At 46.1% G+C, this 20,209-nt stretch overlaps 1 protein-coding gene across 8 annotated transcripts in view; it reads left to right on the plus strand.

Annotated features, from left to right (window-relative positions):
* LOC126334978 (pre-mRNA 3'-end-processing factor FIP1) overlaps nucleotides 1-20,209 on the plus strand; it is a 92,884-nt gene that overhangs the window by 20,121 nt on the left and 52,554 nt on the right. For 4 of the 8 annotated variants that reach the window (XM_049997775.1, XM_049997774.1, XM_049997772.1 and 1 more), the window contains exon 3: nucleotides 15,716-15,858. In XM_049997775.1, coding sequence (XP_049853732.1) covers nucleotides 15,716-15,858 — 143 coding nt within the window. Of the gene's footprint in view, nucleotides 1-15,670; nucleotides 15,859-20,209 lie in introns of all 8 variants that reach the window. The other 4 variants (XM_049997769.1, XM_049997768.1, XM_049997773.1 and 1 more) reach the window with 1 other exon arrangement.

Raw genomic sequence — 20,209 nt, forward strand, 5'->3', positions numbered from 1 at the left:
AGGGTATCATATTTCACAGGGACCTTCTTTTGCAGTCTGATGATGAGCTGCACGCCAGTTTAGGGCAGCGAGGTGTACATTTTGTCCAGGATGTGCAACGGTGTCCAAGGGATAATCATGTTGCCACCAATACCTTCATCTTGGCCTTCAAGGGTGATACATTGCCCGAGAAGGTCAAAGTGTTGGTCTACCAATGTGATGTAAAGCCCTATATCCCTCCCCCGATGCGGTGCTTTAAGTTCTGGAAGTTCGGCCAAATATCTTCCTGCTGCACTTCCAGCATCATACGTCGAGATTGCGGATGCCCATCACATCCCAATACTCCATGTCTCCTCCCCCCCCCCCCCCTTTCCCATCTGTGTCAACTGCAGAGAGCACCAATGCCTTTCTTGCCAGACTTCAGGATTCTCCAGAAAGAAAGGAAAATCATGGAGTACAAGAACCTGCTGGACTGACTGAGTTAAGCTGAGGCTAAGAGAAAATTTGAACTCCTGCATCATGTACGTATGACATCGTCTTACGCCGCCGCTACAACAGTTCTGGCACCATCAGCTCTGTTAACCCGTCACCTCTCAGAGCCAGAACACTACACCTGCTTCCTTGATAGTGGGGGGGGAGGGGGCATTTCCGTATCTGTTCCTCCTGCACCACCTACTTCGGGAGCAACACCCCCCACCCCCCAAATCACTGGGGACGTCCGTCCCCACTTCTAAGTTGGAGAAGCAGAAGTCTTCTTCAGCTTCTCTCACTAGGAAGGTATCCCTTGGGTCACTCCCTTCCCAGGTTTCTGCTAGTGGGAAAGATGACACCCACCAGTGGCTGAAGAGCTCTAAAGCAGCTAGTCGTAGGGCTTCACGTTCATCCTCAGTCCCGTCGACTGAGCCAATGAAGTCCTCCCAGCCAGGGAAACCCAAGGAGTAGCGCGAGAAATCCAAAAAGAAGACTCCTAAGACCAGGGAAATTGTGGTGGCACCCACACCATTGCTACCTACAAGCTCTGCGTCTGAGGATGGGGTGGAGATTCTGGCATCCGCTGAGGTCCTTGATCTCGCCAGACCCTCAGACACTGGATATAGACTGCTCTGGCAATAAGTCAGTGGCAGCAGGTGACTCTGAGGTGTAAACTGCCTCATTGAATGTTCCATGGCTTCCCAGTCTCACGATGACATAATCCTCCAGTGGAATTTCAGCGGTTTTTTCACCACCTGACTGAGCTATGGCAACTGTTAAGCTTAACACCTGCTTTTTGCATTGCCCTCCAGAAAAACCTGGTTCCCGGCAATGCAGACCCCTGCATTCTGCAGCTATAAGGGGTATTACAGGAACCGTAGTGACTATAATAGAGTGTCAGGCGGAGTTTGTGTTTATGTCCTAAACTCAGTCTGTAGTGACACTGTGCCCCTTCAGAACCCCCTTAAAGCTGTGGCTGTCGGAATAAGGACGACACAGGAAATAACTGTCTGCAATGTATATCATCCTCCAGACCTCTGCCTCTTAAATACTGGGGCCACTACATATTTCAGTGTGGCTCATGTTAGTTACTTGGCCATTGATTTATCAATCTGCAGCCCAGAAGTCCCATGTATCCACTGGAGAGCACATGATGACCTGTGTGGTAGTGACCACTTCCCTATCTTCCTGCGACTGCCCCAGCGTGAGATCCACGGACGCCTCCCCAGATGGGCTTTGAACAAAGTGGACTGGGAAACTTTCACCTCTGCTGTCACCGTTGAATCTCCCCCACACGGTAACATCAATGTGATGGTTGATCAGGTGACTACATACAATTGTTTCTGTGGCAGAAAATGCGATCCCTCGCTCTTTAAGGTGCCCCCCCCCCCCCTTCTCATCTTAAGGCAGTCCCTTGATGGTCACCGGAAGTTGGTGAAGCAATTAAGGAGAGTCAGCAAACTCCACAGCAGTTTAAGCAGCATCCTTCCCTGTAGCACCTCATATCCTTTAAACGGCTCCACACCCGTGTTCGCCGACTTATCAAAGGACAGAAGCAGGAGTGTTGGGAGAGATACGTCTCGACCATTGGGTGCCATATGTCACCTTCCCAAGTCTGGGCAACCAGATCGCAACAGGTGCTTTCGGCGTTACCATAAATAGCGTGTTATCTACCAATGCAAATGTGATTGCCGAGCACTTTGCTCGACCCTCTGCATCGGAGAATCACCCCCAGCCTTTCGCACTCTCAAAGGGTGGCTGGAAGGGAAAGTCCTCTCATTCACTATAACACCCCATTTACAGAGTGGAAGCTCCTCAGTGCCCTTGCAAATTGCCTCGACACAGCTCCTGGGCCTGATCGGATCCACAGCCAGGTGATTAAACATCTCTCATCTGACTGCAAGCGACATATCCTTGTCATATTCAACCGGACCTGGTGCGATGGCATCTTTCCATTGCAATGGCAGCAGAGCACCAATCATTCCGATGCTCAAACCCAGTAAAAAACTCACATTATGTGGATAGTTATTGGCCAATCAGCCTCACCAACATTCTTTGTAAGCTGCTGGAACACATGGTTTGTCGGTGGTTGGGTTGGGTTGGGTCCTGGAGTCATGTGGCCTACTGGCTTCATGTCAGGACAGCTTCCACCAGGGTCGCTCTACCACTGATAATCTTGTGACCATCAAGTCTGCCATCCGAACAGCCTTTTCCAGACGGCACACCTGATTGCCGTGTTTTTTGACCTACGTAAAGCATACGACACGACTTGGTGGCATCATATCCTTGCCACATTGTATGAGTGGGGTCTCCAGGGCCTGCTTCCAATTCTTATCCAAAACTTCCTGTCACTCCGTACTTTCCGTGTCCAAGTTGGTGCCTTCCATAGTTCCATCCATATCCTGGAGAAAGGAGTCCCACAGGACTCTGTATTGAGTGTGTCTATTATTAGTGGCCGTTAAGTCTATCAGCAGCTGTCAGGTCCTCCGTCTCACCTTCTCTGTATGCAGATGACTTCTGCGTTTCATACTGCTGCTGCAGCACTAGTGTTGCTGAGCATTACATCTACATCTACATGACTACTCTGCAATTCACATTTAAGTGCTTGGCAAAGGGTTCATCGAACCACAATCATACTATCTCTCTACTATTCCACTCCCGAACAGCGAGCGGGAAAAACGAACACCTAAACCTTTCTGTTCGAGCTCTGATTTCTATTATTTTATTTTGATGATTACCTGCAGCGAGCCATCCACAAGGTGCAGTCATGGGCTCTGGCCCGTGGTTTCCGGTTTTCAGCCATGAAGACGTGTCATGCATTTCTGTCATTGATGTACCGTTCACCTGGAACCAACATTTTACCTTAATGATGGTCCACTCACTGTAGTGGAGACATATCGATTCTTAGGTCTGGTTTTTGATGCTAATTTGACTAGGCTTCCTCATCTTCGTCAGCTTAAACGGAAGTGTTGGCAGCACCTCAATGCCCTCCACTGCCTGAGCTACACCAACTGGGGTGCAGATGGCTCCACACTGCTGCAGCTCTACAGAGGCCTTGTTCAATCCCGCCTTGACTATGGGAGTGTGATTTATGGTTCGGTGGCGCCCTGAGCATTGCGTTTGCTTGACCCATTGCACCATTGCGGAATTAGACTAGTGACGGGAGCTTTTAGGATGAGTCCAGTGACAAGCGTATTGGTGGAGGCTGGAGCCCCTCCATTGAAGAGCAGACATGTACAGCTGCTTGCCAGTTATGCTGCCCACATTCTTAGCTCTCCTGAACATCCTGATTACCATCTTCTTTTTCCAACCATGCTGGTTCACCTCCCACATAGGTGGCCCAGGCACGGGCTAACGATTGCGGTTTGCGTGCAATCATTTCTGTCTGAACAGGAGTCCTTCCCTTCACCACCTCTTCCAGAGGTCCATTCACGCACTCCTCCGTGGTGTAGCTGTAGGCCGAAGCTTTGCCTGGACCTTTTGCATGGCACTAAGGACTCTGTTAACCCTGCGGCTCTCCGATGTCACTTCCTCTCGATTCTGGAAGTGTTCCAGGGCTCTGAAGTGGTTTACACAGGCAGCTCAATGGCTGATGGTAGTGTTGGTGTTATAACCTTGAATCACCAATATTGCGTGGATATTCAAACACTCTCACTTAGGAACAATAGCTGGTTGCATGATGTCAACTCAGTATCTCGTATTCGACTGCCGTGCTGTGACATGCGGCTGGCGCCGTTCGTAGCTAGGTGGCGCTCCCGCGCTCAGCCGAGTTGCGGAGCGCCTCTATCGCCGTTTGCGCATACTGTTGTGGTGGCACTGTTAATTTTGGTGGCACTGTCACAACACTTTTCCCCACTTCCCCACTTCCCCACTTGAGGAAAAAAAATCCCTCACTTCCTTGGAGACATGACAGTGCGGAGACATCCATGGCCTCTTGTGAGGCCTCGAGGAGATCCCGCGGAGAGACACGAGAGTATGGTCGAAAATGTCCAGGGCGGAAGCTCGTGCGTGGAACGTGCCTCCTGGACGAGATGATGGGTGAAAACTCCGGAGCAGCATCCATAGGTGTCTACATCTACATCTACATTCATACTCCGCAAGCCACCCAACGGTGTGTGGCGGAGGGCACTTTACGTGCCACTGTCATTACCTCCCTTTTCTGTTCCAGTTGCGCATGGTTCGCGGCAAGAACGACTGTCTGAAAGCCACTGTGCGCGTTCGAATCTCTCTAATTTTACATTCGTGATCTCCACGGGAGGTATAAGTAGGGGGAAGCAGTATATTCGATACCTCATCCAGAAACACACCCTCTCGAAACCTGGCGAGCAAGCTACACCGCGATGCAGAGCGCCTCTCTTGCAGAGTCTGCCACTTGAGTTTGCTAAACATCTCTGTAGTGCTATCACGGTTACCAAATAACCCTGTGACGAAATGCGCCGCTCTTTTTTGGCTCTCCTCTATCTCCTCTGTCAACCCGACCTGGTACGGATCCCAAACTGAAGAGCAATACTCAAGTATAGATTGAACAGGTGTTTTGCAATCCACCTCCTTTGTTGATGGACTACATTTTCTAAGGACTCTCCCAATGAATCTCAACCTGGTACCTGCCTTACCAACAATTAATTTTATATGATCATTCCATTTCAAATCGTTCCGCACGCATACTCCCAGATATTTAACAGAAGTAACTGCTACCAGTGTTTGTTCTGCTATCATATAATCATACAATAAAGGATCCTTCTTTACACGTATTCGCAATACATTACATTTGTCTATGTTAAGAGTCAATTGCCACTCCCTACACCAAGTGCCTATCCGCTGCAGATCTTCCTGCATTTCGCTACAATTTTCTAATCCTGCAACTTCTGTGTATACTACAGCATCATCCGCATGGAATTCCGACACTATCTACTAGGTCATTTATACATATTGTGAAAAGCAATGGTCCCATAACACTACCCTGTGGCACGCCAGAGGTTACTTTAACGTCTGTAGGCGTCTCTCCATTGATAACAACATACTGTGTTCTGTTTGCTAAAAACTCTTCAATCCAGCCACACACCTGGTCTGATATTCCGTAGGCTCTTACTTTGTTTATCAGGCGACAGTGTGGAACTGTATCGAACGCCTTCCGGAAGTCTAGGAAAATAGCATCTACCTGGGAGCCTGTATCTAATAATTTCTGGGTCTCATGAACAAATAAAGTGAGTTGGGTCTCACACGATCGCTGTTTCCGGAATCCATGTTGATTCCTACAGAGTAGATTCTAGGTTTCCAAAAATGACATGACACGCGAGCAAAAAACATGTTCTAAAATTCTACAACAGATCGATGTCAGAGATATAGGTCTATAGTTTTGTGCATCTGCTCGACGACCCTTTTTGAAGACTGGGACTACCTGTGCTCTTTTCCAATCATGTGGAACCTTCAGTTCTTCTAGAGACTTGCGGTACACGGCTGTTAGAAGGGGGCAAGTTCTTTCGCGTACTCTGTGTAGAATCGAATTGGTATTCCGTCAGGTCCGGTGGACTTTCCTCTGTTGAGTGATTTCAGTTGCTTTTGTATTCCTTGGACACTTATTTCGATGTCAGCCATTTTTTCATTTGTGCGAGGATTTAGAGAAGGAACTGCAGTGCGGTCTTCCTCTGTGAAACAGCTTTGGAAAAAGGTGTTTAGTATTTCAGCTTTACGCGTGTCATCCTCTGTTTCAATGCCATCATCATCCCGGAGTGTCTGGATATGCTGTTTCGAGCCACTTACTGATTTAACGTAAGACCAGAACTTCCTAGGATTTTCTGTCATGTCGGTACATAGAATTTTACTTTCGAATTCACTGAACGCTTCACACATAGCCCTCCTTACGCTAATTTTGACATCATTTAGCTTCTGTTTGTCTGAGAGGTTTTGGCTGCGTTTAAACTTGGAGTGAAGCTCTCTTTGCTTCTGCAGTAGTTTCCTAACTTTGTTGTTGAACCATGGTGGGTTTTTCCCGTCCCTCACAGTTTTACTTGGCACGTACCTGTCTAAAACGCATTTTACAATTGCCTTAAACTTTTTCCATAAACACTCAACATTGTCAGTGGCGGAACAGAAATTTTCGTTTTTATCTGTTAGGTAGTCTGAAATCTGCCTTCTATTACTCTGGGCTAAACAGATACACCTCCCTCCCTTTTTTTTATGTTCCTATTAACTTCCATATTCAGGGATGCTGCAACGGCCTTATGTTCACTGATTCCCTGTTCTGCACTTCCAGAGTCGAAAAGTTCGGGTCTGTTTGTTATGAGTAGGTCCAAGATGTTATCTCCATGAGTAGGTTCTCTGTTTAATTGCTCGAGGTAATTTTCGGATAGTGCACTCAGTATAATGTCACTCGATGCTCTGTCCCTACCACTCGTCCTAAACATCTGAGTGTCCCAGTCTATATCTGGTAACTTGAAATCTCCACCTAAGACAATAATATGCTGAGAAAATTTATGTGAAATGTATTCCAAATTTTCTCGCAGCTGTTCTGCCACTAATGCTGCTGAGCCGGGAGGTTGGTAAAAGGAGCCAATTATTAACCTAGCTCGGTTGTTGAGTGTATCCTCCACCCATAATATTTCGCAGGAACTATCCACTTCTACTTCACTACAGGATAATCTACTACTAACAGCAACAAACACGCCACCACCAGTTGCATGCAATCTATCCTTTCTAAACACCGTCTGTGCCTTTGTAAAAATTTCGGCTAAATTTATCTCTGGTTTCAGCCAGCTTTCTGTACCTATAATGATTTCAGCTTTGGTGCTTTCTATCAGCGCTTGAAGTTCCGGTACTTTACCAATGCAGCTTCGACAGTTTACAATTACAATACCGATTGCTGCTTGGTCCCCGCATGCCCTGACTTTGCCCCGCACCGTTTGAAGCTGTTGCCCTTTCTGTACTTGCCCAAGGCCATCTAACCTAAAAAACCGCCCATTCCACAGCACACGGCCCCTGCTACCTGTGTAGCCGCTTGCTACGTGTAGTGGACTCCTGACCTATTTAGCGGAACCCGAAACCCCACCACCCTAGGGCGCAAGTCTTGGAATCTGCAGCCCACACGGTCGCAGAACCGTCTCAGCCTCTGATTCAGACCCTCCACTCGGCTCTGTACCAAAGGTTCGCAGTCAGTCCTGTCGACGATGCTGCAGATGGTGAACTCTGCTTTCATCCTGCTAGCGAGACTGGCAGTCTTCACCAAATCAGATGGCCACCGGGAGCCAGAGAAGATTTCCTCCGATCCATCGCGATACACATCATTGGTGCCGACATGAGCGACCACCTGCAGATGGGTGCACCCTGTACCCTTCATGTCAACCGGAAGGACCCTTTCCACATCTGGAATGACTCTCCCCGGTATGCACACGGAGTGCACATTGGTTTTCTTCCCCTCTCTTGCTGCCATATCCCTAAGGGGCCCCATTACGCGCCTGACATTGGAGCTCCCAACTACCAGTAAGCCCACCCTCTGTGACTGCCCGAATCTAGCAGACTGAGGGGCAACCTCTGGAACAGGACAAGCAGACATCTCCGGCCAAACATCAGTATCAGCCGGAGACAGAGCCTGAAACCGGTTCGTCAGACAAACTGGAGAGGCCTTCCGTTCAGCCCTCCAGAATGTCTTTCGCCCCCTGCCACACCTCGAGACGACATTTCACTCTACCACAGGTGAGGCATCAGCCTCAATGTGGGCAGTATCCCGGGTAGCCACAGCCGTAGTCCGATCGGGGGATGTGTGGGACAAGCTGGTCGTCCCCAACAAACCCCCATCCGGACCCTCCACAGTGATGCCCATTGGCAACAGCCTCTAGCTGTGTGACCGAAGCCAACACTGCCTGAAGCTGGGAACGAAGGGATGTCAACTCAGCCTGCATCTCAACACAGCAGTTGCAGTCCCTATCCATGCTAAAAACTGTTGTGCAAAGAACGTCTGAATTAATCTACAGAGAGCACAAACAATTCGACACAAAATTTAAACGGTTATTAAAATACAAGAGTGCCTAGTAAATGCAGTAATGCTGCTACTTGCGCACTGCTGACACGCTGCTGTGCGGCGGAAGGAGACTACGCGATTTTACACTATTCAGGTACTAAAAACGCGATGCTACAACTCTCAAGTACTATAATACGGCCGAAATTTATGAATTAAACAATGCAAGTACCAAAAACACGCAAAGAAATTAAGAATTAAACTATGTAACAAATGAGTGAGCTAGGAGTATACGACTTGCTGCTGCAGCTGCTTATCCAACTGCGGCAGGGAGCACTCTCAGGTGTAGTGGACCTGGGGCTGTGCTCCTGCGAGATGGTGCCAGAGAACGCGGTGTCGCGACTGGTGCCGGTTCTGGCGTACTCGGAAGCGGTAGTGATGTCGGCTGCATCAACACGTATGGTAGATCGGCATCAGCGACAGGACTGGCTTCTCGGGCTGGTGGAGGCGAAGGAAGGGGTGGTGGCACCGGCATGGCCACCACTCGTGGGCGCATCTGGTCGTAATGGCAAACAACCGTGCCATCGTCCGTACGTATTTCACAAAGCCAGCGGACGCGAAGAGCATTGACCACCCCTGGAATTCATTTAGGGTGAGATCCATACCCTCGTGCCCACATGTCGGCGCCCACCGAGTATTTTCCCGCACTAGGGGACACAGCACAAGGCCTGACAGGGTGAAGTAAGTGCAGTAGTGTGCGCGGTTGGCGGCCATGCAAGAGTTCAGCAGAGCTGCGATCACCAAGAGGCGTGAAGCGATAAGAACTCAGAAATTGCAGCAGAGCGTCATCTGTGGAAAAATCACTAAGGAATTTTTTCATCTGGCTTTTGAAAATGCGGATAAGGCGCTCGACCTCCCCATTCGATTGCGGCTGGAAGGGCGGTGCTGTAACATGATGAATCCCTTGTCCAGTACAAAAATCACGGAAGGCCTGCGAAGAGAACTGAGGGCCATTGTCCGTGACGATCGTGGATGGAAGACCTTCTAGCGCAAAGATTTTGGACAAAGCCAGCGTTGTCGCCGCAGTGGTGGGCAACGGACATCGAACAACAAACGGAAACTTCATGAAGGCATCAATCAGCAGTAGCCAATAAGAACCGAGGAAGGGGCCGGCAAAGTCAGCGTGCACCCGTTCCCATGGCTGTGCCGGATCAGGCCACGGAGAGGGCATTGTACGAGGTGCAGCCAGTTGTTGAGCACACTGACCACACACAGCAACCATGTGGGCTATGTCCGAATCAATATCGGGCCAATAAACGTGCCTGCGGGCCAAGGACTTTGTCCGAGAAATACCCCAATTGCCTTCATGCAACAGTTTGAGAACATCTTTGCGAAGAGAGGCTGGCACCACGACCCTTGGAGATGTGCCATCCGTGGCCAGAACAACACCAGCATCACGAACAGACAGACAAAGGCGAAGGCATGGTAGTTGCGAATGGGATCTGATGCCCGGCCCTTGGTCCTGTACGGCCAACCTCGTTGAACAAAACCGATCACCTTACGCAGGACCGGGTCCCGCGCAGTAGCTGACGTGACCTGCGAACCTGTAAGTGGAAAACCCTTGACCGCACGACGTTCTTCCTCATCAATGTGGAAACAGAGTAGTTCATCACGATCGAAAACCGGGTCGATGCCCATCGGCAATCGCGACAATGCGTCAACGTTGGCGTGCTGGGCCGTGGGGCGATAGTGAATCTCTTAGTGAAAACGAGACAAGTATAAGGCCCAACGTTGCAGGTGGTGAGCTGCCTTATCCAGAAGCGACGCCGATGGGCTGAACAGTGAGACCAGCGTTTTGTGGTCGGTGATGGGGTGAAACTTAGAACCATACAAAAAAACGCTGAACTTTTTTAGAGCATAAATGATAGCGAGTGCCTTCCCTTTCGATTTGAGAGTAACGCCGTTGCGCATCGTTGAGGGTCTTGGAAGCATAGGCGATGGGTCGTTCTGACCCATCCTCATACCGATGGGCGAGAACAGCCCCTAGGCCATACTGTACGCGTCAGTCGCCAGAACCAAGTGCTGACACGGACGGAATGTGGCAAGACAAGGCGCCGACTGCAAATGAGCCTTCAGGCGGACAAAAGCCTGCTCACACTCGCCGGACCAACAGAAAGGGATGTTTTTGCGTAACAGCTGATGTAGAGGATGAGCTACCTCCGCTGCGGATGGAATGAATTTGTGATAATAAGCAATCTTGCTAGAAACGCCTGAAGTTCTTTGACCGTAGACGGCCGGGGTAGAGCGTTAATGGCCGCAATGTGCTGACGTAGAGGACATACACACTCACGGGACAAGTGGAAACCAAAATAAACAATGGAGGGTTCGAAGAACTGTGACTTCTCCAGATTGCACCTCAACCCAGCCGAATGCAAAACCTGAAACAGTGAACACAAATTGCGAAAGTGCTCCTCAGTGGAGGCCCCCGTGACAACAATGTCATCCAGATAGTTTATGCAGCTGGGAACGGAAGCTGTGAGCTGTTCCAAAAACCACTGAAAAATGGCCGGCGCACTAGCGATGCCAAACGGTAACCGCTGGTACTGATACAACCCACAAGGAGTGTTGATGACGAGAAATTTCTTGGAAGAAGCATCCAATGGCAACTGATGGTACGCCTCCGATAAGTCAAGTTTGGAAAAGAACTGGCCCCCAGCGAGCTTAGTAAATAACTCCTCAGGACGAGGAAGAGGATAAGTGTCAATGAGGCTCTGAGTGTTGGCAGTGGCTTTAAAATCACCACACAATCGCAGACTCCCGTTTGGTTTAGAAATCACCATGATTGGCGATGCCCATTCACTGGAGGTAACAGGAAGGAGAATCCCTGAAGCTGTTAACCTGTCTATCTCAGCCTTGACAGGTGCACGCAACGCCACCGGAATAGGGCGTGCCCAGAAAATCTTAGGGCGAGCTGTAGGTTTAAGAGTAATGTGGCCTTCAAAATCCTTGGCACGACCCATACCAGCAGAGAACACGGACGAAAATTCAGAACACAATCCATCCAGCTGTTGATACGGAATATCCTCTGATATGAGGTGCACATCATCATCAATGGAGAACCCGAACAACTGGAAAGCATCATAACCGAACAGGTTTTCAGTGCCCCCATGATCCACCACATAAAACGTGAGGGGCCTAACAACAGACTTGTAGGCAGTGGAAGCATCAAACTGGCCAATGATAGGAATTTTCTGTTTATTATAAGTTCTCAGATTTCGCGTAACTGGGGACAAAGGAGGGGAGCCCAACTCCAAATACGTGCGAGAATTAATGAGAGTTACTGCAGAGCCAGTGTCCACTTCAATGCAGATGTCTTTATCCAGAACACGAACAGGAACAAATAACTTACTTGTTTGAGAAAGCACACAATGAACATCCATGTCCGATGCCTCATCCTCGTCGACGAGAACTTTAGGGGACTGACACACAGAAGCAATGTGGCCTTTTTTCCTACATGAATTACACGTGGCCCAACATTTTGGACACGCGGCCCTGTCATGCTATACGAAACAATGTGGACAAGAAGGATGTGCAGAACGAACCTGCTTCTGTGGTTGCTGTTTTCACTGCGAGCGTTGCGGCCCAACGCAACGCTGTTTATGCGAGTGAACCGCTGCCACATCTTCGTTCTCCTGTGAAACAAGCAAATTGTCAGTGCCGAAAATTGACTGTACAGCGCCTACATCACACCACTCGTCTATTTGCATGCCAGCAGCGTGAGACACTTCAAAGGATTGAGCGATGCTTAGAACTTCCGACAACGACGGGTTTGGCAGTTGTAGGGCACGTTGCCGAACTTCTTTATCAGGGCAAGCCGTAGAATAGCATCGCTAACCATTGAATCAGCATAAGACTCATGATGAGTGTCCGTGAGAAACTGACATTTCTTCTCAGACCGTGTAGTTCCGCCGCCCGAGCCTGGTAAGATTGATGGAGCTGTTTACGACACCGGTAGAACGCCACGCAAGCGGCAACGACATGGGTGTCTTTTCGGTAATAGTTAGACAATAAGTCGCACATTTCTTGGAAGGACAGAGGGGCAGGTTCCCGCAGAGGAGCTAACTGAGATAGCAGCTGATAGATCCGTGGGAAAATCCAAGATAGAAATAACGACTTACACATAGGAGCGTCGACAACGCCAAAAGCCAAGAAGTGTTACCGCAAATGCTTCTCATAATCCTCCCAGTCTTCAGCGGCCTCGTCGTAAGGAGGGAATGGAGCCGGAGAAGAGGAAGACAGACGATGAGTAAGCGACGTCAACGCCTGAATTGCAGCCGTCAGCTGTGTTTGTTGAGCCGTCAGCTGCGTTTGTTGTTCAATGAGCGCTTCCATAAGCTGTTCCATGTCTGCGCCTTCAAGAACACACAAATCCACAACTCAGTGAAAATATCCGACCTCGTCGCCAAAAAGTGTTATAACCTTTAATCACCAATATTGCGTGGATATTCAAACACTCTCACTTAGGAACAATAGCTGGTTACATGATATCAACTCAGTATCTCGTATTCGACTGCCGTGCCGTGACATGCGGCCGGCGCCGTTCGTAGCTAGGTGGTGCTCCCGCGCTCAGCCGAGTTGCGGAGCGCCTCTATCACCGTTTGCACGTACTGTCGTGGCGGCACTGTTAAATGTGGTGGCACTGTCACAACAGTTGGCTTCGCCTTTGTCCACAGAGGCCATATTGAACAGCATTCCTTGCCCGATGGCTGCAGTGTATTCACTGCAGAGCTGGTGGCCATATCTTGTGCACTTCAGTATATCTGTTCATGCCCGGAGGAACCATTTCTTCTCTGTACTGACTCCTTGAGCAGCCTACAAGCTATCGACCAGTGCTACCCTTGCCCTCCTTTGGTGGCGTCCATTCAGGAATCCATCTACGCCCTGAACCGGTCCTGTCATTCAGTGGTGTTTATGTGGACCCCAGGACACGTTGGCATCCCAAGCAAAGAACTTACCGACAGGATATGTGGAAACCGCTTCTGGAGATGGGGATCTCTGAACCTGACCTGCATTCTGACTTAGCTGGAATGGCATAACAGTACGCATAACAAGCTGCATGTCATTAAGGAGACTACAAGTGTGTGGAAGTCTTCCATGTGGGCCTCTCACAGGGAATCAGTTGTCCTCTGCTGGCTTTTCATTGGCCATGCTTGGGTGACCCACAGTTACCTATTGCGCCCTTAAGACGCGCCTTAGTGTTGGCGCGGCACCTGGTTGACAGTGGCCCATATTCTGATGCACTGTCCCACTTTGACTGCCCAGCGACGAAGTCTTGGGTTACCGGACTTGTTGCTGCTCATTTTATCTGACAATGCCTCATTGGCTGATTTAGTTTTATGTTTTATTCGTGAGGGTGGCTTTTATCATTTGATCTAAGTTTTAGCACATGTCCTTTGTTCCTGTGTGTCCTCCACTCTAGTTCTTTTAGGGTGGAGGTTTTAATGTGTTGCAGAGTTGCTGGCTTTTCCTTTTTATTCTAGTGGTCAGCCAGCCACTGTAATCTGCTTTCTTGTTTTACTCTCTTCTGTTTCTAGCACCTCCTTGTTGTTTTCTTGTCCTCTTTTGTTCCTTTTAGTGTTTGTTGCCTTTCCTTCATTCTTGTAGTTTTTCCTTTCTTTCTGTTTTGTGTTATATGTCTCATCTGTTTTATTCTTACACTTGGGGCATTGTTTTATTAGGAACAAGAGACCAATGACCTTGTAGTTTGGTCCCTTCCCCCCTCTTTTAAACCAGCCAACCAACACCATAACTGTGCATGCGCAATAATGCCTGTTTTCTGGCACACACTGTCAAGTGTTAAAAAGAACCTATTTTAACATGTTTTAAAAGTGTTACTTTCAAAGTAAATTTCCTTTTATCCAAGATGAATTTTGTTGTGTGTGAGAAAGTGCGATGAATTTCTTAAATCACAAAGCATTTGACTCTCAGTTAAAACGTTAACACTCTGAGGATCAGCCTTTTAGAAGAATTTCGAGCCCAGAAATAAAAATGTTTTCTGGCACATTGTGTGGTGTATTTTAAACAGTAATACCCACAAGAAAAGACCAGAAGCTTAGCTTTTCTTGCAACTGCATTATGTGCACTAATTTAAACCATTAACTCTTTCTATTCATGTGTTCGGGCTACTTAACAGTGATGTTGCTATTGACTGACTACATCATGTGTCCTATGTTCTGAATATCTGCTGTCATCAGCAGGTCAGTTCATATGACATGAGCTATGATTGACTTACAAAAGCACATCACAATCTCAATTTCAACGGTTCAAAAAATAACGTGCTGTGTTTGGTGAAATTTGAATTTATGTTTTTGTAATATGAAAATATGCAGTGTATTGTAGTGTGAGAAGATGGAGCGTACATGTTGCTGCACATCAAAGACACTTTTTTTTTTGGGGGGGGGGGGGGGGTGCAGGGATGTTCTATGCTGATTTATAAAACCTTAACCGTTCACAGGATTTACAGTTCCGGTTTCACATGGAAAAAATGTATTTTCACCTGGGGAAAAAAAATGTGTTTTTAATCGGGAAATCCCAGAAAAACCCAGGAATTTTTTTCCTTGTCCACGTATACACACTGATATAATGAAATAATAAGCACCCAATTGCATAAGAGGTGCATCTTATTGTTGACACTCGCAAATAATGCCTCTGAAGAAGGGCACCAAGTGCTCAAAACCAGTAAAGAAATTAAATTTGTTTTATGCAACTGGTTGCATTTTATTTCATTATATTATTTATTATTGTTGGTGCTATTATTATTATTGTTATTATTATTATTATTATTATTATTATTATTATTATTATTATTATTATTATTATTATTATTATTATTATTTCCCCTGTTGTTATTTTCTGGCTGTAGATCCTTTTTCTCTATATGTAAGAAAAACATGTTTACAGCTTCTTTAATTCGTCCAATCCACATTTTTGGGCATCTCCTGCTTGTTTCTTTGTTAATTCTTTTAAAGCTTTTGTGAAATAACCGACAGAAAAATATGTGAATTTTTTTACGTTGCATGAATACCAACCACGTTCTTATCTTTTTATTTTATGTATTTTAAGTTTGTATCATTGCAACAAAAGCAAATCTATTATATTTCTATTAATATTAGGCATTTGTAGAAAACCCAATTTATTTCTATTTAAGTCAGTTTGAGTTCTTTCTTTTTTGTTTTCTGCTTTTTGTAATACCATATTCATTTTCAATAGCTGTAGATGGTAAAGAAACTGAAAATGGCATTATTGGTGGTGTAGATGATGATGATGATGAAGATGAAGATAGTGATGATGATGTGCAGGTTGTCATTGGAGACATTAAAACTAGTCCAACATATACAAGTCTTAATATAAAACGAGGTGGTCTTCTTACATCAGCAGTTGGTGGAGAGAAACTGAAGGTAGTATAATCCACTTTTTAAACAAAATGTTTCCCGATCAGTCATACAAAGTGAATCACAGCTGACTACAGTAGTTTCAGCAACAACCATACCATTCCATACAGAATGCATACATAGGTACCTGTTATGGTTCTGAGTTAACCTTGTGTAGCCTTAGCACTTTTCTATTTGCATCCAGCATTATGTTGCATCAAATAAAGGTGCCTTAAAGAAAAACAAAATTCTCTGTGAAAATGAATCACAAGTGTTGAGCTTTCAACCGCAATTGTCATCTGCAACTAAGGTAACTAGCACCTGAGGTGGCAGAACAATATGGCAGTGGTGAACAGAACAGAAAAAAATGATCAAGCTCATTCTCTGATTGCTTGTTGCTATGACTAAAGTCTTGTTAACACGTAGCTGTCAGTCACTTTGTTATTGATCATTGTGTGTGTGTGTGTGTGTGTGTGTGTGTGTGTGTGTACTGTTGTATATTCTGTAAACCGTATTTTTAAAGAGTCTCCTTGGGGACAAAAAAAAAAAAAAAAAGTAACATATTTTGACTAATCAGAATTACAGATCGTTTTCTTGACATTAAGTATCTGCCTAAAATGTTGTAACACTGAAAACAATCAGTTATTGACAAGATAATTTGATGAGTTGTATACTTACAACTACTACTTCACTTTTGAGGGGCAGATATACAAACAGACCAGGGGTACGGCCATGGGAACCAGGATGGCTCCTTCCTATGCCAGCCATTTCATGGGTCGCTTGGAGGGCACTTTCCTGGGATCCAAAGGTCTTCAGCCCCTGGTTTCGTTTAGATACAATGATGACATTTTTACTATACGGACTCATTGTGAGGCTGACCTAATAAAATTTCTGTAATCTCTGAAGACCTTTTCCCAATTAAATTTCACATGGTCATATTCCGAATCCCATGCCATTTTTCTATGATGTTGATCTTGTTCTCACCGAAGGCCAGCTACACACTTCCATCCACATTAAACCTACCAACAAACAACAGTACTTACATTTTGACAGTTGTCATCCATTCCATGTCAAACGTTCTCTCCCACACAGCTTTGACATCCAAGGCAAGCATATTTGTTCAGATGCAGACTCTTTACAGCAATACGCCACCATTCTCACCTCAGCCTTCACTGAAAATAATTACTTCACCAGCCTAGTTGAAAAAAAAACAGATTTCTCGGGCCATCACACCCATCCTGGTTCTGCTGATCCCTCCAAAAAATGGCTTCGGAACACGCCACTGGTGACTCAGTATTATCCTGGTCTGGAATGTGTTCATCAGCTACTTCGACAGGGCCATGACTTCCTAAACCATGCCCTGAAATAAGATCTATTCTGTCTGAAATTTTGCCCACCACACCTTGAATAGTTTTCGTTACCCTCCAAACTCCACAATATTCTTATCAGGTCCTATACTCCTGCACCCATCTTCCTACCCCATGGCTCCTATCCGTATGACCGTCCCCACTGTAAGACGTGCCCTATGCACCCTCCTACCACCACCTGTAGCAGCACTGTAACTGGCAAAACATACACCATCAAAGGGAGAGCCACCTATGGAACAACACACCTCATAGTAACTGTTCTGTAAACACTGTTCGGCCTTCTACATCAACATGATGACCACCAAATTCTCCAATAGGATGTGTGGGTGTAGGCAGAGGGTGCATGCTGGCAACTCGCAATATCCTGTTCCAGAGCATGCTCTACAATCATGACCTTGGCACTTGTTTCACCACATTTGCCATCTGGATTCTTACCCCAGACACCAGTAGCTCAGAACTCTGTAGATGGGAACTAGCACTGCAACATGTTCTTGGTTCTTGGCACCCACCTAGCCTTAATTTACGTTAATTTCTTTCATCTCAGCATTTCTTCACAGTAACTAGTCTTTGCTTCATTTCGTTTTAGTTTTCTACATCTTTCATTGTCTTACCCGTCTATTTTTCATTGACCCCCTCCCACCTCTGTTGCGTACAATGCACTTAGCTTTGCACTCTTATCAACTCATGCACAATGTTTAAGCAGTAATCTTTGTCTGCATATTACCCTGTCATTTACCTTTAAGTTCTCAGGTTCTGAAATCTCATCTGATGCAGTCGCCAACAATCAGTCTTTCCTTCTCATCCCATGCGGTAAGTCTCCCCTGACCTGTGGTGCTGGATGACTTTCCCAAAATCTACCCATTTTCTTAGACCTCTACAGTCCTTTTCCTTCACTCCTCCTCCTTCGCCTTCAACCCTTCTGCGCAGTGGTTAGCACACTGGACTCGCATTCGGGAGGATGACGGTTCAATCCCGTCTCCGGCCATCCTGATTTAGGTTTTCTGTGATTTCCCTCAGTCGCTTCAGGCAAATGTCGGGATGGTTCCTTTGAAAGGGCACGGCCGATTTCCTTCCCCATCCTTCCCTCACCCGAGTTTGCGCTCCGTTGTTGTCGACGGGACGTTAAACACTAATCTCCTCCTCCTCCTCCTCCTCCTCCTCCTCCTCCTCCTCCTCCTCCTCCTCCTCTCAACCCTTCTGCCTGAAGAAGTAGCCACTGGCTCTGAATACTTGCCAGTTACAACTGTCTTTTATGTGTGTGTTATGCCGCCACGTGCTTAAATCGTTAGCATTAGACCAGTTTTGAACCTAAGCCATATATTGATTGTCTACATTTTGCAAACACATAAAGAAGTAAAATAAAAAGAAACAGTTTACATTAATTTTTATCTTCATTACTTTTTCTGCTTACTAAGCCTGTCATCAGGATATAACTATTTGCAATCATCACAATCCAAATAACATAGCTGTGAAATTTATGTCTTTGTTGTTTCAAATATTTTGCTGTTTCTTCAGAATAGGTTGCAATATCTGAGATTGTGATTATGGTGGATCCTGAGAATGTAGCTGTTTTTTGCAAAATACGTATTGAATTTTGCTTCTATACTGACATGCGGCAGGAGGGGGGGGGGGGGGGGGAGCAAAATAACTGATAATGGTCGAAGTAGAGAGCATATAAAATGTAGACAGGCAATGGCAAGGAAAGCGTTTCTGAAGAAGAGAAATTTGTTAATATCGAGTATTGATTTAAGTGTCAGGAAGTTGTTTCTGAAAGTATTTGTATGGAGTGTAGCCATGTATGGAAGTGAAACATGGACGATAAATAGTTTTGACAAGAAGAGAATGTGGTGCTACAGAAGAATGCTGAAGATTAGATGGGTAGATCACATAACTAATGAGGAGGTATTGACTACAGTTGAGGAGAAGAGGAGTTTGTGGCACAACTTGACTAGAAGAAGGGATCGGTTGGTAGGACATGTTCTGAGGCATCAAGGGATCACAAATTTAGCATTGGAGGGCAGCGTGGAGGGTAAAAATCGTAGAGAGAGATCAAGAGATGAATACACTAAGCAGATTCAGAAGGATGTAGGTTGCAGTAGGTACTGGGAGATGAAGTAGTTTGCACAGGATAGAGTAGCATGGAGGGCTGCATCAAACCAGTCTCAGGACTGAAGACGACAGCAACAACAACAACAACAACAACAACAACAACTGACATGGGAACGTTACAATGTTTCTTACTTCCAAAGGTATTGTCTGCCCACCTTTCTCTCATTGGCTGCACAGAACCAGCAGATGACTCACTCTCTTTCAGCCCTGTGTACCTCACAGTGAGCATCCCCTATCTAGACTTCTATTGTCTCCTGTAGAAATGATAGTGTCGTTGTATATTTGTCCAATTTTATGTCAATTCAGGTGGTTTCAGGCAGACTGCAGCAGTGTAGGATCCCATGGTTGGCAGCACACCATACTTTGCTGCCCGTTCTCTACTCCCCACCCTGCACCCATGCTAGTTCTCAGCCAAGCCAGTATCACTTTTCCCCCAATCCTTCCATAATTCTGTGATGAGCAATTATGAGACCTGGACTGCAATATCTTCTAGGCTGCAGGTCATATGTAACATCTCCAGCAAATACATAATTGCAATGATAATTCAATAAAATTATAAAGCTTTCACTAATCCTGTGATCTACTGATCTTGTCGTTACTATCTCCATGACGGGTCTTGCGACTGTAATTTATTCTTGTGATAACAATTCTAGTCAGTTTAATGTGATTTATTTTGTTTTTAGACAGTTAATTCTGGATAAACCTTCTTGTTCATATGAATCTCACCATCTTGTTCTAAAGCCAATTCAAAGGTGATAATGTTTTTACCCAATATTCTAATATGTGAACAGCAACTGAATTGCTCAATTGCAACCCACTTGGTAAATCATTACAGCATTTTGTAATCAAATAAAATACTGACTTCCATTCAGAATCAAGTAATTTTTAATCAGGGGCATCAC

The sequence above is a fragment of the Schistocerca gregaria genome, chromosome 2 (genome assembly GCF_023897955.1).
Source record: "Schistocerca gregaria isolate iqSchGreg1 chromosome 2, iqSchGreg1.2, whole genome shotgun sequence".
Lineage (NCBI taxonomy): Eukaryota > Metazoa > Arthropoda > Insecta > Orthoptera > Acrididae > Schistocerca > Schistocerca gregaria.